Here is a 21,886-nt window from a genome sequence, read left to right as displayed (position 1 = left end):
ATACTGTATGCTAACAGATATATATGGAATCTAAAAAAAAAAAATGGTTCTGAAGAACCTAGGGGCAGGACAGGAATAAAGACGCAGACATAGAGAATGGACCTGAGGATATGGGGAGGGGGAAGGGTAAGCTGGGACAAAGTGTGAGAGTGGAATGGACATATATACACTACCAAATGTAAAACAGATAGCTAGTGGGAAGCAGCTGCATAGCACAGGGAGATCAGCTAGGTGCTTTGTGACCACCTAGAAGGGTGCGATAGGGAGGGTGGGAGGCAGACGCAAGAGCGAGGAGATATGGGGATATATATATACACGTACAGATGATTCACTCTGTTATACAGCAGCAACTAACACAGCATTGTAAATCAATTATACTCCAATAAAGATGTTAAAAATAAAATAAAATAAAACAGGATACAAGCAGGATGCGAGTTCACTGACAAATGAAAGCTAACCCAGTTTAAGTAGGAAAGACGAAAGTAGAATTTAGGTTAATACCAAGAGTTGAGCCTCCCACGGTTAGTCTCTGAGAACTGTTTTCACCCTCCCTTAATTTCCCGCTTCTGACTACCAAAACAGTATGACTTAACTAGGCCAAAACAGAACAGTAAGCTAAATACAGTTCATATTAGTCCAATACGAGAGCTTTGCTCTTGCTCTTACTACTCTAACAAATCAAAAATTTTATGTATATGCTTTGAAAAAGACTATTACAGAATGACAGACCTATACAACGATACCTTTTGTTGTACTTTTCCTCATAAAAATGCAGTCTCAGTTATGCAAATGTGCAATATATAACTGATACTTGGAAGTTAAAGGAAAACAAAATGGGGCATAAAAATCAAAACACAGAGAAATTACAAAATATTTATTTCCCCCCAGAAACAGTTTTCAAAAAGAAAAATCCTATGAAAGGGTACACTGTCTTCCAAACAATATTAAACATACTATGACATACCAAGTTATTGTTTCCCTTTGCCAGTAGATGGTGCTAATCTCCAAAGGTGAGCACTATGAGCTACTGTACTAAAGATGACCTTGCCAATAAGTACATTCACATACTCCCTTAGTTTAGCTTGCTAGAGTTTAAAGTACATTACAAACATCAGTTTAATTTCCCAAATTAAAATCAAATGAAGCAAAGATTACACATTTGTTCTCAACATTAAAACCTTAAAAAAGAAAACAGTAAAATATACTATGTCTTTAAGCAAGCATTTTTTATATTTAAGGGTCTGTGAGCACAAAGACAATGTCAGTATTTCCCAAGTCCAAAACAGTACACTGTATAAGTGCAGACTAAAGGACTAGGTAGCCTAGGTTTGAATGCTGGCTCCAGCTACTAGATATCAGTGATTCCTTGGGCAAGTTATTTTACCCTTCTTGCCTCAGATTCCTCATTTATTAAATGAAAATAATAGAGAGCCTACCTCACCCGTTTCTTGTGAGGTTAAATGAGATAATAAATGTAAAGCACTTAGAAAAGTGTCTGTACTACATCAGTGGCTGCTCTTGTTGTTTTGTAATGCCCAACAACTAGAATCAATAAAAATGTTCATCAGAATAAATAAAATACAGTTATTAATATAATAGATTATACAACAGTGAGAAGGAATGTACTACAGCTACTAGCAAAACACAGATGAATCTTAGTAACATAATGTTGAATGAAAAAAAGTCCGAGAGAACTATACAGAGTATAATACCCCATTTTAAAATAGGGCCCAAAACAAATAAAACTAAAAAAATCTATTGTTTAGATATTCATATATATGAGTATCTAAAGATATTCATATATTCATATTCACAAAAAGATAAACACAGGGTAGAGGTTAACTGTGGAAAAAGTGCAGCAAGATGGGATTGGGGGGAGAAATGTAAGTATATAAGTTATTGGTAAAGTCCAGTTCTTAGATTAAGTGCAATACAGTAGAGATGTAAATTATTATAACCATTTTGGGAAATGATTTCTCATTATCTAGTAGAGCTTAAAAATCACTTTCCCTATAACTCAGTAAATCTACTCTTAAGCTATATCAAGAGAAAATCTTACCCATGTACATCATGTTCTTAGCAATACTGTAATAGAAAAAATACTAGAAACAACTCTATGTCAACAGAGAAATGGATGAATATATGATGACAATTCATTCTGATAAACTATACAGAAGCGAAAAGTAATAAATTACAAGCATACACAATAAGACTGAATCTCAGGAACAGAGGCTGAACAAAAAAACCAAGTCACTGAAAAATACATACATATGATTCCATTCATAAAATTTTCAAAAACTGTATTATTCAGGAAAATACACGTCAGACCTGCATAGAAAAGTAAAGGAATGAAAGGTACAAAGTTAAGGGTAATGGTTACCTATGAGTAAGGAAGAGAGAAGATGGGATCGGGCTGAGGGTGGAGGGTCATACGGGGACATCAAAACTAATGGCAACTGTTCTGGGAAGATGGTGGCAGCAGTAGCTGCCTAGATTTTGATCTCTTCAAATTGCCTCATAAAAACAGGGCAACTGGATAGCAAAGCCAAAATCCCATCCATAGCACTTACAACAAAACTATGTGACAAGGTATCCCTTTAAATCCCAAAATGCAAATGGGTAAAGGCAAATCACCAGCATTCATAGAACTAAACTGCTTGGCAGGAAGAAGAAAGCAGCAAGGTGGCAACTAATGGACCTAAGAACAAAACAGCTTCAAAACAGCTAATGGGAATTCACTAGAAAGCACAGCAGGCCAATCTGGAAAACAACAACAGCTGAAACTGGAAGGATTCTGACATTTCCAATACCAGGTGAGACAAAGAGTCCATGATAACGTCTGAAGGGGTTGGACCAATGTAGTCCCTGTGAACTTTGAAAACTGATCCACCCAGGCTCCTTTCTAGAACAAGTCCAATAATAAGAAGAAACTGCTGATGTAGAATCAAAACTGAGCAGCATAGGACAACAAAAGAAGGGGAAGGTCCAGACCAAACTGGGGAAGGGACCCAGGAAATCTCAGAAAGCAGGTCATCATCTTTTGAACACTACATAAAAACAACAGACACAGGACAGGAGCTCTACGAAGTCAGAAAATCTTTCCTGAATTCCACTTTGTCTTGAAGGTTCAAGAAACCTGATTCCACATAAAAATTACCAACAGAAAAGTATCAAGGTCAAACCCCATACACATTTATTATAAGAGAAAAAAAATCCCTACAATGAAAGTACTCAGGAAAATGGGTCCACAAAACAGGTCAAAACTGCAACCTCCTATTTCAAAACAAGGTAAAGACATTAAGAAAAGCGATACAACACATAAAACAGTGTACATCAGAATTAGAAAAACTGAGAAGTGGAGATACAATACTCAGGAAGAATAAAAAGATAAAGAAAAAAAGTTATTTTAGTAATGAAGACCAAACTAGAAGGAAAACAAAGAGAAATAAAATAACAGTGCCTTCAAAGAAATAGAAGGTAACAAAGAAAATATGTTTTAAAAATTTAAAAGATATAAAAAGGTTCATTGAAGCAGGGCAAAAAAACAGCCAATAGGACTTCCTGGAGAAAACCAAAGCAGAAGAGTACAAATACTAAAATAACTTTCTCAGTTTAAAAAAACACATGTAGCTACTAAAAAGAACAGACCATGTACCTAAGAAGACTGACCCCAAATGACCAACACCTAGAACTATTTAAATTACTAGATGTTAATAAAAAAAGAAAGAAAGAAAAGAAAAGAAACGTTTGGGCATCTAGAAAAGAAGAGCATGTGACTTACAAGGGAAAGAAAATTAAATGATCATCAGAGTTTTTCACAGCAATGCTTTATAACACAAGAAGACTGAGTAACATATTTAAAATACTCAAAGATAGAAAGTATGATCTTATGATTTTATATCCAATAAAACTGACTTTCAAGTAGAAAGACACAAACAAATTTATCAACACATGAGAATTCAGGGACTACTACTCCAAATGAACCTACTAGAGAAAAACCTTCAGAAAACCAAAATTACCAGAGACACAGACATAAGGACTGGTGATAAACATTAAATATACAGTTAGCTATAAAACTAAGGCTGAATGGGAATAAAAAGGTAAGAGTATAGTACATAATAGCTATTACTATAACAGTGTAGAATAGTACATCTATTTAAAAAACAGGAAGAGAACGACAAGTGTATACACAAAAAAATTAATATTTTCAGTAATCGTATCAGTGGTGGTGTTCATACTATTACTTCAAAACTATTGTGTATTGCATGAACAATACAGAATAAATGAGCAGTGTTGGAATATCCTAATTCTATCATGTCTTGTGCCCTTAAGAATCAAAATTCTTAGTGTGGGAGAAAGAAGATACATATGTAATGGAAAGAAGTTAAATAAAAGTTCTATGATCTTGAATTTGAATTAGAAATATCAAATGAACTCATGAGTTGTTTTATCCTTATTTTTCCTAGCTCTGTCCACTGAAAAGACCTAGAAACAACCAATTCAGGAATAATGAACATGTCTAGTGCTCAGATTGTGGTCTTGAAATACCATTTCTCACTAAAAGGAACCAGAGCTTCTTAGAGAAATGAGTAATTCCAGAAGAAAGTACAAGATGAATCCTATTTTAAGTAGCAAGGATGCTAATCAGTCTTAAGAGCCAATCTGAAGAAATTCCCACTGGCCAACAAAGGAACAATTTGAGCTTCAATAATGAGAAAATTCCAGTTTATTGAAATCCATAAAATATGCTTAAATTCATGAGTTCATATTTACTGGAAAAAAAATTTTAACAAACAAACAAAAAAAACTGGTCACCTTTGGAGAATAGCAGGGGACCAAATCATAATCTTAAAAACTGGTAAATAAAGAGAAAGAATCAAGTATTTATCCTGCCTTTCCTATATGAACTATACAACTGGGTAAACAAATAACAGATGATTAGTAGTAAGTATTTATTTATAATACTATTCCAACTAATACACAGGAAGAAAAGAGAGAATCCGACTATTGCTATTTTGTAATTCTCAGTTAACAGACGATAAGCATTAAGCATAAAAGAGTGCTAATGTCAACAAAAAGAAAGCTAATCAGACATTTTGGGCCTCTTATGGTCTTGCTAAACAAAGGAATCTAACCTGAATCTGATTTGGATTCTGGATAAATCTGCCAATTGTCAGGAAACACAGAGAACAGAGGAATATAATGACCTGCACCATGAGAATGCAATCAACAAACTCATGACTACAGAAAAGTCTACATGTCAAATGACTGGTTCTTCAAGAGATAAACTGTAAGGGAAAAAAGGAATGGAAGGGGAACCTATAAAATAAGAGAGACGTTAGATTTTTTTAACGAGCATAATGAAATTATAGTGTCTTGGGATGAACATCTGGATGATAAAATTATAAAAACATCCAAAGAAGTGATTACCATAAAAGTCAGGATAGTAGCGTGTTATCGTACTGATTAAGGTGGGAAGGGGGTTGTGATTGGAATATGACACCCAGAAGGAACTTCTGGGATAGATGGCAAAGCTTTATTTCTTGACTTGGGTCATGGTTTCAAGGATATACCTAACAATAATTCACTAGGCTATATATTTGGGTTTTGTGGTTTTTTGAATTTTCACTTTATAATAAAATATTTTTGTAAGTGGCAATTTTTTCCTTAATCTAAATGATGGATATACAAATCTTTATTATATCATAATTCTTTATACTCTGCATATTTTTATAAATGTTCCTTTGTACCTACCCAATATTAATTAAAACTTTTAAATTAAAAAACACATATTGTTCATAATGAAAACTCTTCTTGGTTAAGATCATGCTAAGTTGAAATCCAGACCCTGTCATTTACCAACTCTTCAAGCCTAATTTCCTCTTATGTAAAATGGGCATAATAAAAGATCTCAAGTTAACAAATATTTAAATACTATAGTATTAATACACTACATAAAAATGCATTTCTTATTTTCCATTTCTAACATATCTTTTTGTTTCAGCCAAGGAAGTATATATTTACAGACAAGCACTTTTATTTCATTTGGTGTATCACTAACCAAGATCTGTAATTTCTTGCTGTTAATTATATAACTCCCATATAACAGAACACAAGCTGTCCGTTCCTTTAGCAATGTACTTACTGAACTTAGAACAATACTTGGCACACAGTTAACAAAACAAAGTCCCTTCTCTGATAGGCTGTTATTCTAGTGGAGTGAGACAAACCAACATGAGAAGAAATAAACAGACAACACATCAGACAGTAATAAATCTAGGGGGAAAAAAAAGAAGTATGATGTGATAGTCATGGGAGAGGAGGTGTTTTTTTCAGAGAAGATCTCTCCAAGAAAAGAAAATATGAGCGTTCTGGGAGAAGGACATCACAGAGAAAAGAGAGCAAGCACAAAGGCGCTGAGGCAGAAGAACATCTTTGTGTTCAAGAAATGGCAAAGCCAACGTGGCTAGCACAGACTGAGCAGGCATACAGTAGAAAGACATTACAACAAAGAGAGTGGAAGGGAAGATTTTATAGGGCCTTATAGGCTACGTTAAGAGTTTTGAATTTTCCTCTTAGTAAGATAAGAAACTATTGAGCACAGGAGTAATATGTTCTAACATTTTAAAATAATCACTTTATCTACTATGTGAAGAAAAGACTCAGGGGGATAATGAAAGAAGCAGCTAGAACACTTAGGAAGCTACTACAACTGTCCAAGCAATAGTGGTAGTTAGTATACAGGAGCAGAAGTGGAAGTGATGAAAAGTGTCAGATTCTGGATATCCTACTTTTCATATAGTTTAAGCATCTACACACATAAAAGAAATTCTCCAAAATGTTAATATCCTTTTAAAATATTGCTATAGAAATAAAAGTCCTTGAGAAAGTGTTTTAAAACACATAGCAACTGGAAGAATATACTTTAAGAGATGGTTAAACAAATCAATGAGAGGCAGTGGCTGTTAAGTGGCAAGGCTCTAAAGTCAAACTTACTGGTTTTGGATCCTAGCTCAATCACTTACTAAATACGAAAATTTCAGCAAAGTTCCTCTATGCCTCAGTTTTCTCATTTTTCAAATGGAAATAATAATAGCTACTTCATTGGACTCTGGTGATTAAACATGACAATGAATATAAATAATTTAGCTGACATATGGTAATAACTCAATAAATATTAGCTATCAAATTTATTGTTCTACTCTTAACAGTTTCTACTGCCACTAGTTCCCACTATTTGTCCCATTGCTACTACTATTTATAATATTCCCTTTTATGATTGGTTACATATTCATTTAAAATTATCACAATAAAAATTAACTTCAAGTGCTCCTAATGTTACGTATTTCATTGCTATGGTTTCTAATCAAAAGCACAGTTTTTGCTTTAGGTATAACAAAGCTCTCTGATTTGTATTACACTTTTTTTTAACTTGATGTATCATCCCTCTTAAAGATAACTGAAGCTGAATTTGCAAGAATCCAAAGCAATTCCTACTAACATTTTTTCTTCACTTCAAAACTAAATTCAAAATAAAATTAATGTTAAATTTCATAAGGCTCTGAAAAATCGAACAAAGAGTATGACAATTACCAAAAACAATTACCATAAATATCGTAATCACTTGGACTTTTTGTGTAGTTGGCCACATTCTTGATTATCATGTTGTATAACTGTGTGTATAGGTTAGGTTCACAAGATCAACTGTTGGGGGTCAAATATTTGATGTCCTTTCATATTTGAAATGCTTCCACTAAAGATACATAAGACAACAATACCTATCTCTGGGAGAGGATAAGGGAGAAAGGGTGAGAAAGAGACATACTTTGCACTTAAAACATCTGACATTATTTGGGTTCCTTCCTTTGCACATGCATTAACTTTTAAGAACATAAAATATTTTTTAAAGAAAAACATTCCATTTACTAACAATTTACCGATTTTTTTGAATGTCTCATAGTTCACCACAATGGCAGCTTACCAGATTGAAGATGCCAGTAATATATTAGTGTTGTTTGCAAGAAACATCAATGAAGGCTCCGCAAGCAGTAGACAAGATAAAATTCCTCCACCAAAGCAGTGGAGCATAGCAGTAAACCAGCTTGACAGAGGATTCTTCCATGCCATCGCCACTGCTCCTGAAATGATAAAGTAAATATGTCATCTGAGGTACTGTATATTAAACAAGTCCTGAGGTACCAGTGGCACTAAAGAAACACACTTCTTAATTTCATAATTTTCTAGAACATACTCATAAGTGTGACGATCGTGATCGTCATAAAACAAATCTTTTGTTCTTTAAATCAACACTGGAAGTATTTTGGTAAGACATGGGTGACTTGGGCAACTTTAAAATGCTCTGTTCAGGATCTTATTGACAGTTTCCTAGTAGTACATTATTAGAGACAATCTCCCCAACTACTGTCTCCTTTCATTCCTAACCCTACTGTATGTATGCCGGTTAATATGTCAAAGTGATACACCAAGAAAAGTTTATAATCTTACGTACGTAAGAAAATAAAGCCTGAAATAAATAAACTAAAATTTCAATATGACAGGCTTGAAATAGAATAACAAACTAAACCCAGAGGTGAAAGGCTGATGAGGAACAGATATTTACATCATCTCAAATGTCTCCTAATAAATTATTTATTAATTACAGAGGGAAGTAATAACTTTACAGTGGACAAACCTTGCAGACATCACTGTAAACAAACAATATCAGGTGATTCCTGATATTATGCACTAAGACCACATCATCACTTCTATAGTATTTCTACCAAAAATGTATAACCAGAACTAATTTAATTATATACACTCAAATTGAGGGTTACTCTGAAAAAAACAACAACAAACACCTAGCCTATATTTTAACAACGTCAAGGTCAAGGAACACACACAAAAAAGGCTGATGGAATGTTCCAGATTAAATGACATTAAAGAGACAACTAAATGCAACGCATTTCCTAAATCATATCCCCAAGTGAGAAAGAACATCTATAAAAGACCTTTTTGGACAACTGATGAAATCTAAATATGGATTGTGGCTTTGATTACAGTATTGTATCACTGGTAAACTTCCTGATTTTGATAACTATAATGTGGTTCTTTTTTTTTTTTTTTTTTTGTAATGTGGTTCTTAAAATTAACACACTTAAGTAATCAGAAGTAACTGGGCAAAATGTCTCCAATTCACACTCCAGTGGTTCTGAAAAAATACTATGCATAGACAAAAACATCCAGAGAAATGGTAAAGTACAAACTTCTAGTTGTAAGATGAATAAGTTCTTGGGATCTGATGTACAGCATAATGACTGTAGTTAATAATATTGTATAATACTATCTTATATACCTAAAATTTGCTGAGTAGATTTTTAAGCGTTGTCACCACACACACACACATGCGCGCGCACACACACAAAAGGTAACTGTGAGGTGATGAACGTGCTAATTAACTTGATTGTGGTAATCACAATGTATTTGTATATCAAATCATCACATTGCACACTTTAAATATATATAATTTTGTCAACTATATGTCAATAAAGCTGGGAAAAAAATAAAATAAATGGGGCAAAATGTCAGTAGTTGGTGATTCTGGGTAAAGTATATAGAAGTTCCTTGACCTAGTCTGGCAACTCTTCTGTAACTGAAATTATTAGAGGAAAAAGTACAAAAAAAAATTTTTTTTAGCCCAGCCAGAGAAATAGAAGCAAACTGTAAAAATGAAAGTAGAAACTAATTAGATGCTAAAACAGGCAGCTAGAGCTAGGCAATCAATAAAGCCAACCCAAAGCTTTTCTTGGAAAAGACCAATAAAACAGAACATTGTTCAGCAAGTCTGAAAAATGGAGGGGAGAGGGGAAGGAATGAAAATAATACATAATATTAGAAGCAAAAAAAAAAAAAAAGGAAATAAAGAGTGTTTTTATTATAAGAAAACATGCATTTAATCACTAAATGTGAAGATATAGTTGAAATGGACAATTTTCCTAAAAAACGATATATTAGCAAAATTCCCTTACGAACAGGTAGAAACTTGAACATACAAATAACTATGGAAAAAAGTTAGAGGGTAATCCAAGATCTATCTATCCTAAGAAAGGTGCTAGACCCAGATAAATTTATGCAACACATTTACCAAATAATTTTTCATTACTCATTTTTATGTTATATAACCATTATAGAGTTTAGAAAAACTTAAATCAGTCTATAAACAACATAACTGCAGCATAAAAAATTATAGAGAAAAGAAAGGAGAGAAGGAGAGGGGAAGGAGGAAGGGAAAGAGTCAGGGAGGAAGGGAGGAGGGAAAGGAGGGAGGGAAGAAAAAAGAGAGGAAGAAGATACATTATAATTCTAACTTATGAGTATAGTACACAAATACATCAATAACAAATTGAAATCTAGTTTTTCAAAAGGATAATATATCATAACCAAGTAGATTTTATCCAAAGAATTTAAGGAAGGTTCAATAGTTAGAAATTCATTAAAATCTTTCATTATAGGGCTTCCCTGGTGGCGCAGTGGTTAAGGGTCCGCCTGCCAGTGCAGGGGACATGGGTTCAAGCCCTGGTCTGGGAAGATCCCACATGTCGCGGGGCAACTAAGCCCGTGCGCCACAACTACTAAGCCTGCGCTCTAGAGCCTGTGAGCCACAACTACTGAGCCCACGCTCCTAGAGCCCATGCTCCACAACAAGAGAAGCCACCACAATGAGAAGCCCGCGCACCACAACGAAGAGCGGTCCCCGCTCACTGTGACCGGAGAAAGCCCGTGCAGCAATGAGGACCCAACACAGCCAAAAATAAATAAATTAAATACATTTTTTTTAAAAAAAGACGCTATTTCCAAATAAAGTCACGTTAAAAAAAAAAAAAAGTACCTACCTCGGTATACAAGTTTGTTACCTTTAAAAAACAAATTATGCACTATACTAACAAATTATTATGATCACTCCTTTAGACAGAAAGTAAAAGGTCATTCGATAAAAATTCAACATTCCCCTTTAAAAAATCTAGCAATCTAAGAACAGAAAAAAGCCATAAAGGAAAAGATTTACAAGTTTGACATCATCAAAATTTAAAACTTCTACATAACAAAAGACTGGGATAAAATTTTTTTTAACCAATAAGGCAAATTCCAACAAATCAATAGAAAAAGACAACAAACACACAACAGAAAAATGGGCAAGTCACAAAGCAGAAACTATAAATGACTAATAAATATACCAAAAAACTAAACAAAGGAAAGTCCTCAACTCATCAGTAATCAAGGAAAAAGAAATTTAAAATATGTTATTTCATACACCTTCAATTGGCAAAAAACTTACAGCTTAATATTAATAAATTATCAAAGGTGTGAAGAAATTCACATACTCTTGTGAGAATAAAAACAAGTAAAGCCATTTTGAAAAACAATTTGGCAGTTATCAATTAAAATTTTATATTTAAAATTGACTCAAGTGCCCAAGGAGTGTCATACAAGAATATTAAAGCAGTGTTGTTCATAATGCTGTGAAAAAAATGAAAACAATCTAAACGACCATCATCAGAGGAACAGTTAAACCATGATCATTTGCACGATGGAATACTATACAAGAGCAATTCAAGAGTGTGGTAGATCAACATCAACATGGGAAGATCCCCAAGACATGCTGTTGAGTAAAAACAAGAAACCAAACACAATCATGTTGAAAACAATTACAGCATGTAATTATTCATGGGCAAAAATGCAAACACTATTCATTTCCATAGATACATACATTTACATGGAATGCACAGAAAAGGGTCTGCAATACACCAAAATGTTAACTGTTATTATCTCCTGAGAGAAGCTTAGGAGTAGGGAAGATGGTCAAAGGGGCTTTAAATTTATTTAATTATATTGATTATATTATTTAATTATATCTGAATTCTTTAAAATAAAGTGTTTGGGGCTTCCCTGGTGGCGCAGTGGTTGAGAGTCCGCCTGCCAATGCAGGGGACATGGGTTCGTGCCCCGGTCCGGGAAGATCCCACATGCCATGGAGCGGCTGGGCCCGTGAGCCATGGCCGCTGAGCCTGCACGTCTGGAGCCTGTGCTCCGCAACGGGAGAGGCCACAACAGTGAGAGGCCCACGTACCACAAAAAAACCAAACAAACAAACAAAAAATAAATAAATAAAATAAAATAAAGTGTTTGTTAATTGTATAATTAAATTAAAATTTAGCAAATTATGTCATAACCAATCTGAGGAATACAATGCATCGATTCAAAACAATGTAGCAGCTTTACACGCACTGACGTGACAAAAAGAAAACCATATTTATATGAATATGTACAGTAAGAAATCATTTACAGGGGAAAACAGAAAACTATATATTTCTATAGGTATGTACACATGCAGCCAATGCATAAAAGAAGGTCTGCAAGAATACCCAACCAAACTGTTAACTGTTACTACCTCTTAGGGAGAGGCCCTTTTATGCAAAAACAAACAACAAAACAAACTATACAAATGTATGTGTGAATTCAGTAGGGTAATATCGTCATACTTGTACTAACATGGGAATTCATCTCTATGTGCTCATGGGAAAAAGAAAAAGAGGGAGACAAAAATTTAAATATTGCAACCCACCATTCCACACAATAAAATGTGCCCAGGAGTGAACATGAGTTGGAAGACGTAAATTTTCGATGGTGTGTATATATCATCAAATGAAGTGATGCCAAGGTTTAATGATACGCATCTGGTGATAACTCAAGAAATGGTGACCTGTATCAATATGGAAGAAAAACTAGTTTTGAAAAACTTACTAAAAAACAGGATGTCTATCTCCAGTGCAGCAATTTCCCCTAAACTTAAGAACTATTCAAGAGTTATGTTGATGATACATGGCCATGCTGTCTTTATAGAGCCAAACCCCTATGTAAGATGTGACACCACTATGTCTCTCTCTACACATATATATTGCTATCCATCAAAATATGTATACGGGCACTGTTCAGTATTGCCCTGTACGATGATGACTGTTTAGAACATTGGCTAGTCAGCATAACATATGATCTTTTCTTTTAGTCAGTGGACACTAGCTACCTTACTGAGCCATTCTCACATTGAGAGGCAATACAGAGTGCTTAAGAATCCAGACTCTGGGGCTTCCCTGGTGGTGCAGTGGTTGAGAGTCCATCTGCCGATGCAGGGGACACGGGTTCGTGCCCTGGTCCGGGAAGATCCCACGTGCCGCGGAGCGGCTAGGCCCGTGAGCCATGGCCGCTGAGCCTGCGTGTCCGGAGCCTGTGCTCCGCAACGGGAGAGGCCACAACAGTGAGAGGCCCGTGTACCGCAAAAAAAAAAAAAGAATCCAGACTCTGGAGCTTAATTGCCGAGGTATAAATCCTGGCTCCAGCACTTACTCTCTGTGTGAAGTGAACAAGGTAACTGCTTTCTCACATCTTAAAAAAAAAAAAAAAAAAAAAAATAGTAAGCAACAACTATTAGCTATCACTATTATTATAGAAGTAAATAGAAAAAAAGAGAAAATTACCCTTTCCTCTCTACTTCTACCCTTCAATCACACTCATTTCTGTAGGGTGACAACTTCCAGACTTCTTTTTCTGTGCTTATTTACACATGCACACCCCTCTTCCCCCTCAAGACCTTCTTCTCCTCCAACCTTGTTTGTCCTCGGGTGTGTTTGTCTGTGTGGGTGTGGGTGTGTCCCTCTCTCTCTCTCAGGCCATACCCTGGTTAGCTCTGCACACACATTCTGGAAATGGGAGCTCTAACTGAATGAGAGCTACAATGGGCCCACGGTTACACAGTTACTATGAAGACACATTCCAAAGTAATTGATTACTTCTGGTAAATATACAATTAGGGAATATGTCTGTATCCTCTGTATCCCTTAGGGTTGTTCTAATGGAAGATTTAGCATTACTATCATCCATCTGACACAACAATTTGGCTTAGGCAAATTCAAATATACCAAAAAAGTTTTCCTTTGACCACTAAAACGATCCAAATCAAATTTACTAAATTTGATGCTTTCACACAAATTATTCACTCATGTAATATGTATTTCTGATTACGTTTGTCAAAATAACTTTCCTTTTCCCTCAACTTCCACGGTATTTTATCCTTTCCTCTGAAAATATATCACTTTCTAGTTTTTGTTCACAAGTGTTAGCTCCACCAGAAGACTGATACCCCTTGAGACTCGAAGAAGCTTTAGTATAAAGTAGATGCTCTACAAATGTTTATCGTACAACAGAAAAATATACGTGCAATATTTCAAGAGTGTAAGTATGACAATTTTACTACCATTAATTTCCCTTAGTTTTATCACAAGTCACAGAGATAACTGTGATTACGTACCAGTTTTGTGACTCTTTGTAGGACCTCTAACCTCTCTTGGCTTAAACTTCAAGTTTCATAAAATGAGAATAATACAGAACTTACAAGAACTTAAAATAAGAGAATGTACATAAAAATACATATTTACTACCTAGTACATGTCAGACACTCTGTTGATTTGTGTGCTGAATGGCCTGATCACTGACAAGAGAGAAAAGAGGCAAGGAGAATGCAACCCTTGGGCTGCTTCTGACTCAATTGTCTGAGCCCAAGATATAATTCTTTTGAGTCCTTACTGCAAAGCTGGGATGAGAATGACACATTATGGCACTGAAAATGTACTCATAACCCCAATAGTATTAAATCAATGAAACTAAGATTTTATTAGACCAAAAAAGAAAGGAAAAGAACAGAGTTGAAGGGAGGGTCTCTCTCATAATGGTCTTTTTTGCCTGATTTTCAAAACTATGTCAGCCAGAAATATTTCTCTAACTCAAACAGGCCTTCCTTTAAAGCTTTCTTCAGTACACACACTACCATAACACATTTTTCAGCATGACGCAATCTTACGACAAAGTTCTTTGGGTATGATGTTCCTTTGTATGTATCATACTGGCACCAGCTAGTTTAATGTGAAGTTAAATTATGAAAACACAGGGACTCCCCTGGCAGTCCAGTGGTTAAGGCTCTGTGCTTCTACCACAGGGGGTGCGGGTTTAATCCCTGGTCAGGGAACTAAGATCCGGCATGCCATGAGACAGGGCCAAATAAATAAATAAATAAAAGTATGATGCTTTCAAAATTTGTATTAAAAAAAAATACAGAAAGTTAACCAGAAACAGCTGTATATCTTTGGGGCATATAAATAATTTTCAGGAGGAAAAAAATAGTTAATACGATATCTTTAATTTCTTCTCAGTTTTAAACAAAGGTGTATTCCTTTAGCTAACGAATAAGCTGTGTTAATTTATACACATTATTTTTAACATACTGACATTTAAAAGAGAAAAAAAATTCTCCGTCCTACCTTGAGTTAAGATGTTTGTTACACGTTATCAATAGCATTCTTTCCCCCAAAACCCTTAGCAAAATTTGTCACATCGAGACCTGGATCTAATTCAAAGTATAAGATATCTAAAGTACATATAATCACCTGGGGACTTTAACATCAAAATACTTTCATTAATCAAAATATTTTCATTATGAAATGAAAGCTGAGAAATAAAGTCACATTCTACTCCCTTAAATTCATTTAAAATCACATCCACAAAATAATCCCATTCTCTGGCCAAATGAATTATGAGACTATGTTTAACGTACTTTTACTGACTTAGTTAAAACAAAGACTAGAAAGATATTCTTTAATGTACTGCACACATGACTTCTTTATTTTGATAGACTCAGTCTACTTTAGTTCCACAGTGTGTCTCCATTTTTAAGAACTAGTTACACTGTAGCTATTTCCAAACAGTTAGCATTCAGCTTGCTGGTGGTTAATATGACTTCCAGAAAGAAGCAGGGGAATGCTCTAGCCTTCTTAAAGCCTCATCTCCAGAGGTTAAGTATTTTTAAATTGCATATTAGTAAACTTTTGCCCTAGTCTTTCCCATTTATAGATTTATCTCTTTAAAGAGAAAAATTAACAACATCATCTAGCTCATATGCCTCAAGTATGCTTTTTCATCAAAATATTTTAAAATAATCATGTAGGCAACAATGGCTTAGAGATTATGTGTGACACAATTCAAGGAGCTTTATATCAAGTATGAATCACAGTGGGCCAAGTAAATCCACGGCTGTGGTTATTTCTCCAGTTGCTTAATGTATAACTAGACTAGACATACTTAGCAACTGGCACCCTCTGCATATTGATTCTCTGATCCTTGGAATAAGAATCATTCTGATAGGAATGATCAGGTAGAAGCCCCTAGAGCTTCTTCTCCTCACCAAGATATTTTTACAAAGCAGTATTACAGAGATGAGTACCATAGCCAAAAACATGAAAGATGAAAGATGATGATAGCTATCACATTCCACTTAACTTGCTTGTTTGCACTATATGTAAAGCAGATGGATCTTGAAAAATAATTGTGAACTATCTTAAATGTAGACCGGTAATGACTCCAACTGCAGCTGGTATTCAAAATACAGTATTTTTACTAGAACAAATCAGCATTAACCTCTGTAACCTAGTAAAGAAATGCTTTTTTCTCCATATTAATTTGCAAAGAATCCCAGAAACACTTTGCTTTTACCTGGCAGGTTTAACAGTACACTATCACAGTCTTGCCTCAGATCTATGTCAACTCTCCTGCTCTCTAAAAAAGTCCACAGAAATTTTGATCATATTGAGAGTCCACAGAACATCACACTGGCCTGCCACACGGAAGGCATTATACTGACTAGATCTATGGACAGGAAACAGCCAGCACTTTAGATACCTTAATATTACATATGGAAACCAGAAAGCATGTAGTTAAACCCCACTCCTAGGTTTCTGTACCAGAGTCCAGTCAGGAAACAGAAAATACAAAGTTTTATTAACAGAAAGGATTTAATATAAAGAAGTAAGTAGGTATAAAATTGTTAACTAGATATTTGAAAAAGTAAATACTATGGTGTCACAGAAGTATCAACTGTAGAAAGCTGTTACCACTCCTGGGGGAACAAAGGATAGGCTGAAATTATTAAAACTTAGAAGCTTGGAGGAAGAGCTCTTTAGAGTCAAAACTGAAGACTCCTGGAGAGGGGACACTGCTCAGCTGGTGTTCTGGTCCACCTCACCCATGGCATAAATATTGAGTTTTAAGTTCTTAGCCCAAGCTACCTAGTTAGTGGCAGAGTTTGAACTAAACACTGGTCTTCTGACTTCTGACTTTATGAACGCTTTCTACTACAGCACACTCCCTGATCAGTGTTTTGTCAGGTCACTCAAAGATTCTAACTTTCCTTTAGGTTAAAAAATAGTAAAGAGAGGACCTTCAAGACGACGGAGGAGTAAGACATATAGATCACATTCCTCCCAACAAATACATTAAAAATACATGTACGTGTGGAACAACTCCTACAGAATACCTACTGAATGCTGGCAGAAGACCTCAGACCTCCCAAAAGGCAAGAAACTCCCCACCTGCCTGGGTAGGGAAAAGGAAAAAAGAAAAAAACAGAGACAAAAGAATAGAGATAGGACCTGCAACTCGGGGAGGGAGCTGTGAAGGAGGAAAAGTTTCCACACACTAGGAAGGAAGCCCCTTCACTGGCGGAGATGGGGAGTGGGTGGGAGGGGGAAGCCTCAGAGCCACGGAGGAGAGCGCAGCAACAGGGGTGCGGAGGGCAAAGCGGAGAGACTCCCACACAGAGGTCAGTGCTGACCAGCACTCAACAGCCTGAGAGGTTTGTCTGTTCACCGACCAGGGTGGATGGGGGCTGGGAGCTGAGGCTCGGGCTTCAGAGGTGAGATCCCAGGGAGACGACTGGGGTTGGCTGAGTGAACACAGCCTGAAGGGGGCTAATGCGCCACAGCTAACCAGGAGAGAGTCCGGGGAAAAGTATGGAACTGCCTAAGAGGCTAAGAGGCAGGCTAACTGCCTAAGAGGCTAACTGCCTAAGAGACCATTGTTTCGGGATGTGTGAGGAGAGGAGATTCAGAACGCGCTTCAGAAACAGGCGCAAGCTGCAGCTATCAGCATGGACAACAGAGACAGGCATGAAATGCTAAGCCTGCTTCTGCAGCCACCAAGAAGCCTGTGTACAAGCACAGGTCACTATCCACACCTCCCCTCCAGGGAGCCTGTGTGGCGCGCCACTGCCAGGGTCCCGAGATCCAGAGGCAACTTCCCCGGGAGAACACACGGCACGCCTCAGGCTGTTACAACGTCATGCCAGCCTCTGCTGCCGCAGGCTCACTCCACATTCTGTACCCCTCCCGACCCCCGGCCTGAGTGAGCCAGAGCCCCCTCATCAGCTGCTCCTTTAACCCCGTCCTGTCTGGGCGAAGAACAGACGCCAGAGGGCGACCTACACGCAGAGGCGGGGCCAAATCCAAAGCTGAACCCCAGGAGCTGTGGGAACAAAGAAGAGAAAGGGAAATTTCTCCCAGCAGCCTCAGGAACAGCGGATTAAATCTCCACAATCAACCTGATGTACCCTGCATTGTGAAATACCTGAATAGACAACGAATCATCCCAAAATTGAGACGGTGGACTTTGGCATCAACTGTACGCTTGGGGTTTGCTGAATGCAACACCGTGTTTACTAATTTCTAGGATTATCATAGTATAGTTTTTAGTGCTTCTTATCATTGGTGGACTTGTTTACTGGTTTGCTTGCTCTCTTTTTTATTTATTCTTAGTTTTTATTTTAATAACTACATTTATTTTATTTATTTATTTTTCTTTCTTTGTTTTTCGCCCTTCTCTTCTGAGCCGGGTAGCAGACAGGGTCTTGGTGCTCCAGCCAGGTGTTAGGCCTGAGCCTCTGAGGTGGGAGAGCAGAGTTCAGGACGTTAGACCACTAAGACCTCCTGGCCCCATGTAATATCAGTCAGCGAGAGCTCTCCAAGAGATCTCCATCTCAACACTAAGACCCTGCTCCTCTCAACGACCAGCAAGCTCCAGTGCTGGACACTCCATGCCAAACAACTAACAAGACAAGAACACAACCCCACTCATTAGCAGAGAGGCTGCCTAAAATCATAAGTTCACAGACACCTCAAAACATAACACCGGACACGGTCCTGCCCACCAGAAAGACAAGATCCAGCCTCGTCCACCAGAACACAGGCACCAGTGCCCTCCACCAGCAAACCTACACAACCAACTGAACCAACCTTACCCACTGGGGGCAGACTCCAAAAACAACGGGAACTATGAACCTGCAGCCTGCAAAAAGGAGACCCCAAACACAGTAAGTTAAGCAAACTGAGAATACAGAGAAATACTCAGCAGATGAAGGAGCAAAGTGAAAACCCAACAGACCAAACAAATGAAGATGACATAGGCAGTCTACCTGAAAAAGAATTCAAAGTAATGATAGTAAATATAATTCAAAATCTTGGAAATAGAATGGAGAAAATACAAGATACATTTGACAAAGAACTAGAAGAACTAAAGAGCAAACAAACAATGATGAACAACACAATAAGTGAAATTTAAAATGCTCTAGAAGGAATCAATAGCAGAATAACTGAGGCAGAAGAACGGATAAGTGACCTGGCATATAAAATAGTGGAAATAACTACCAGAGAGCAGAATAAAGAAAAAAGAATGAAAAGAATTGAGGACAGTCTCAGAGACCTCTGGGACAACATTAAACGCACCAACATTTGAATTATAGGGCTCCCAGAAGAAGAAGAGAAAAAGAGTCTGAGAAAATATTTGAAGAGATTATAGTTGAAAACTTCCCTAATATGACAAAGGAAATAGTCAATCAACTCCAGGAAGTGTACAGTCCCCTAGAGAACAAATCCAAGGAGAAACACACCAAGACACATATTGATCAAACTATCAAAAATTACATAAAAAGAAAAATTATTAAAAGCACCAAGGGAAAAGCAACAAATAACATACAAGGGGATCCCCAAAAGGTTAACAGCTGATCTTTCAGCAGAAACCCTGCAAGCCAGAGGGAGCGGCAGGACATATTTAAAGTGATGAAAGGGAAAAACCTACAACCAAGATTACTGTACCCAGCAAGGATCTCATTCAGATTCGACAGAGAAATTAAAACCTTTACAGACAAGCAAAAGCTAACAGAATTCAGCACCACCAAACCAGCTTCACAACAAATGCTAACGGAAATTCTCTACACAGGAAACACAAGGGAAGGAAAAGGCCTACAATAACAAACCTGAAACAATTAAGAAAACAGTAATAGGAACATACATATCGATAATTACCTTAAACGTAAATGGATTAAACACTCCAACCAAAAGACACAGACTGGCTGAATGGATACAAAAACAAGACCCATATATACGCTGTTTACAAGAGACCAACTTCAGACCTAGGGACACATACAGACTGAAAGTGAGAAGATGAAGAAAGATATTCCATGGCAATGGAAATCAAAAGAAAGCTGGAGTAGCAATACTCATATCAGATAAAATAGACTTTAAAATAAAGACTATTACAACAGACAAAGAAAGACACTACCTAATGAACAAGGGATCAATCCAAGAAAAACATATAACAATTGTAAATGCTTATGCATCCAACATAGGAGCACCTCAATACATAAGGCAAATGTTAACAACCATGAAAGGGGAAATCAACAGTAACACAATAATAGCAGGGGACTTTAACACCCCACTTTCACCAATGGACAGGTCATCCAAAATGAAAATAAATAAGGAAATGCAAGCTTTAAATGACACATTAAACAAGATGGACTTAATTGACATTTATAGGACATCCAAAAACAACAGAATACACTTTCTTCTCAAGTGCTCATGGAACATTCTGCAGAAAGGATCGTATCTTGGGTCACACATCAAGCCTTGGTAAACTTAAGAAAATTGGAATCGTATCAAGTACGTTTTGTACCACAACGCTATGAGACTAGATACCAATTACAGGAAAAAACCTGTAAAAAATACAAACACATGGAGGCTAAACAATAAACTACTTAATAACCAAGAGACCACTGAGGAAACCAAAGAGGAAATCAAAAAATACCTAGAAACAAATGACAATGAAAATACGATGACCTAAGACCTATGGGATGCAGCAAAAGCAGTTCTAAGAGGAAAGATTATAGCAAAACAATCTTACCTCAAGAAACAAGAAACATCTCAAATGAACAATCAAACCTTACACCTAAAGCAATTAGAGAAAGAACAACAACAAAAAATATATTAGCAGAGAGAAAGAAATCATAAAAACCAGATCAGATATAAATGAAAAAGAAATGAAGGACACAATAGCAAAGACCAATAAGACTAAAAGCTGTTTTTTTGAGAAGATAAGCAAAATTGATAAACCATTAGCCAGACTCATCAAGAAAAAAAGGGAAAAGGCTCAAATCAAAAGAATTACAAATGAAAAAGGAGAAGTAACAACTGACACTGAAGAAATACAAAGGACCATGAGAGATTACTACAAGCAACTCTATGCCAATAAAATGGACAACCTGGAAGAAGTGCACAAACTCTTAGAAAAGCACAACCTTCCGAGACTGAACCAGGAAGAAATAGAAAATATAAGCAGACCAATCACAAGCACTGAAATTGAAGCTGTGATTAAATATCTTCCAACAGACAAAGCCCAGGACTAGATGGCTTCACAGGCAAATTCTATCAACATTTAGAGAAGAACTAACACCTATCCTTCTCAAACTCTTCCAAAATATAGCAGAGGGAGGAACACTCCCAAATGCATTCTACAAGGCCACCATCACCTGATACCAAAACCAAAGAGGTCACAAAGAAAGAAAACAACAGGCCAATATCACTGATGAACATAAATGCAAAAATCCCCGACAAAATACTAGCAAACAGAATTCAACAGCACATTGAAAGCATCATACACCATGATCTAGTGGGGTTTATCC

At 36.5% G+C, this 21,886-nt stretch overlaps 1 protein-coding gene across 1 annotated transcript in view; it reads right to left on the bottom strand.

Moving 5' to 3' along the window:
- LOC309800844 (trimeric intracellular cation channel type B-like) overlaps positions 1-21,886 on the bottom strand; it is an 85,226-nt gene that overhangs the window by 56,236 nt on the left and 7,104 nt on the right. The window contains exon 2 of the mRNA XM_082615165.1: positions 7,982-8,138. Within this exon, the coding sequence (XP_082471291.1) occupies positions 7,982-8,138 (157 nt within the window). The remainder of the gene's footprint in view (positions 1-7,981; positions 8,139-21,886) is intronic.

This window comes from Mesoplodon mirus (genome assembly GCF_964341445.2).
Source record: "Mesoplodon mirus genome assembly, chromosome: 1".
In the NCBI taxonomy this organism is placed as follows: domain Eukaryota; kingdom Metazoa; phylum Chordata; class Mammalia; order Artiodactyla; family Ziphiidae; genus Mesoplodon; species Mesoplodon mirus.
The sequence above is the reverse complement of the archived record's forward strand: the minus strand, read 5'-3'. Positions and strand labels throughout refer to the sequence as shown.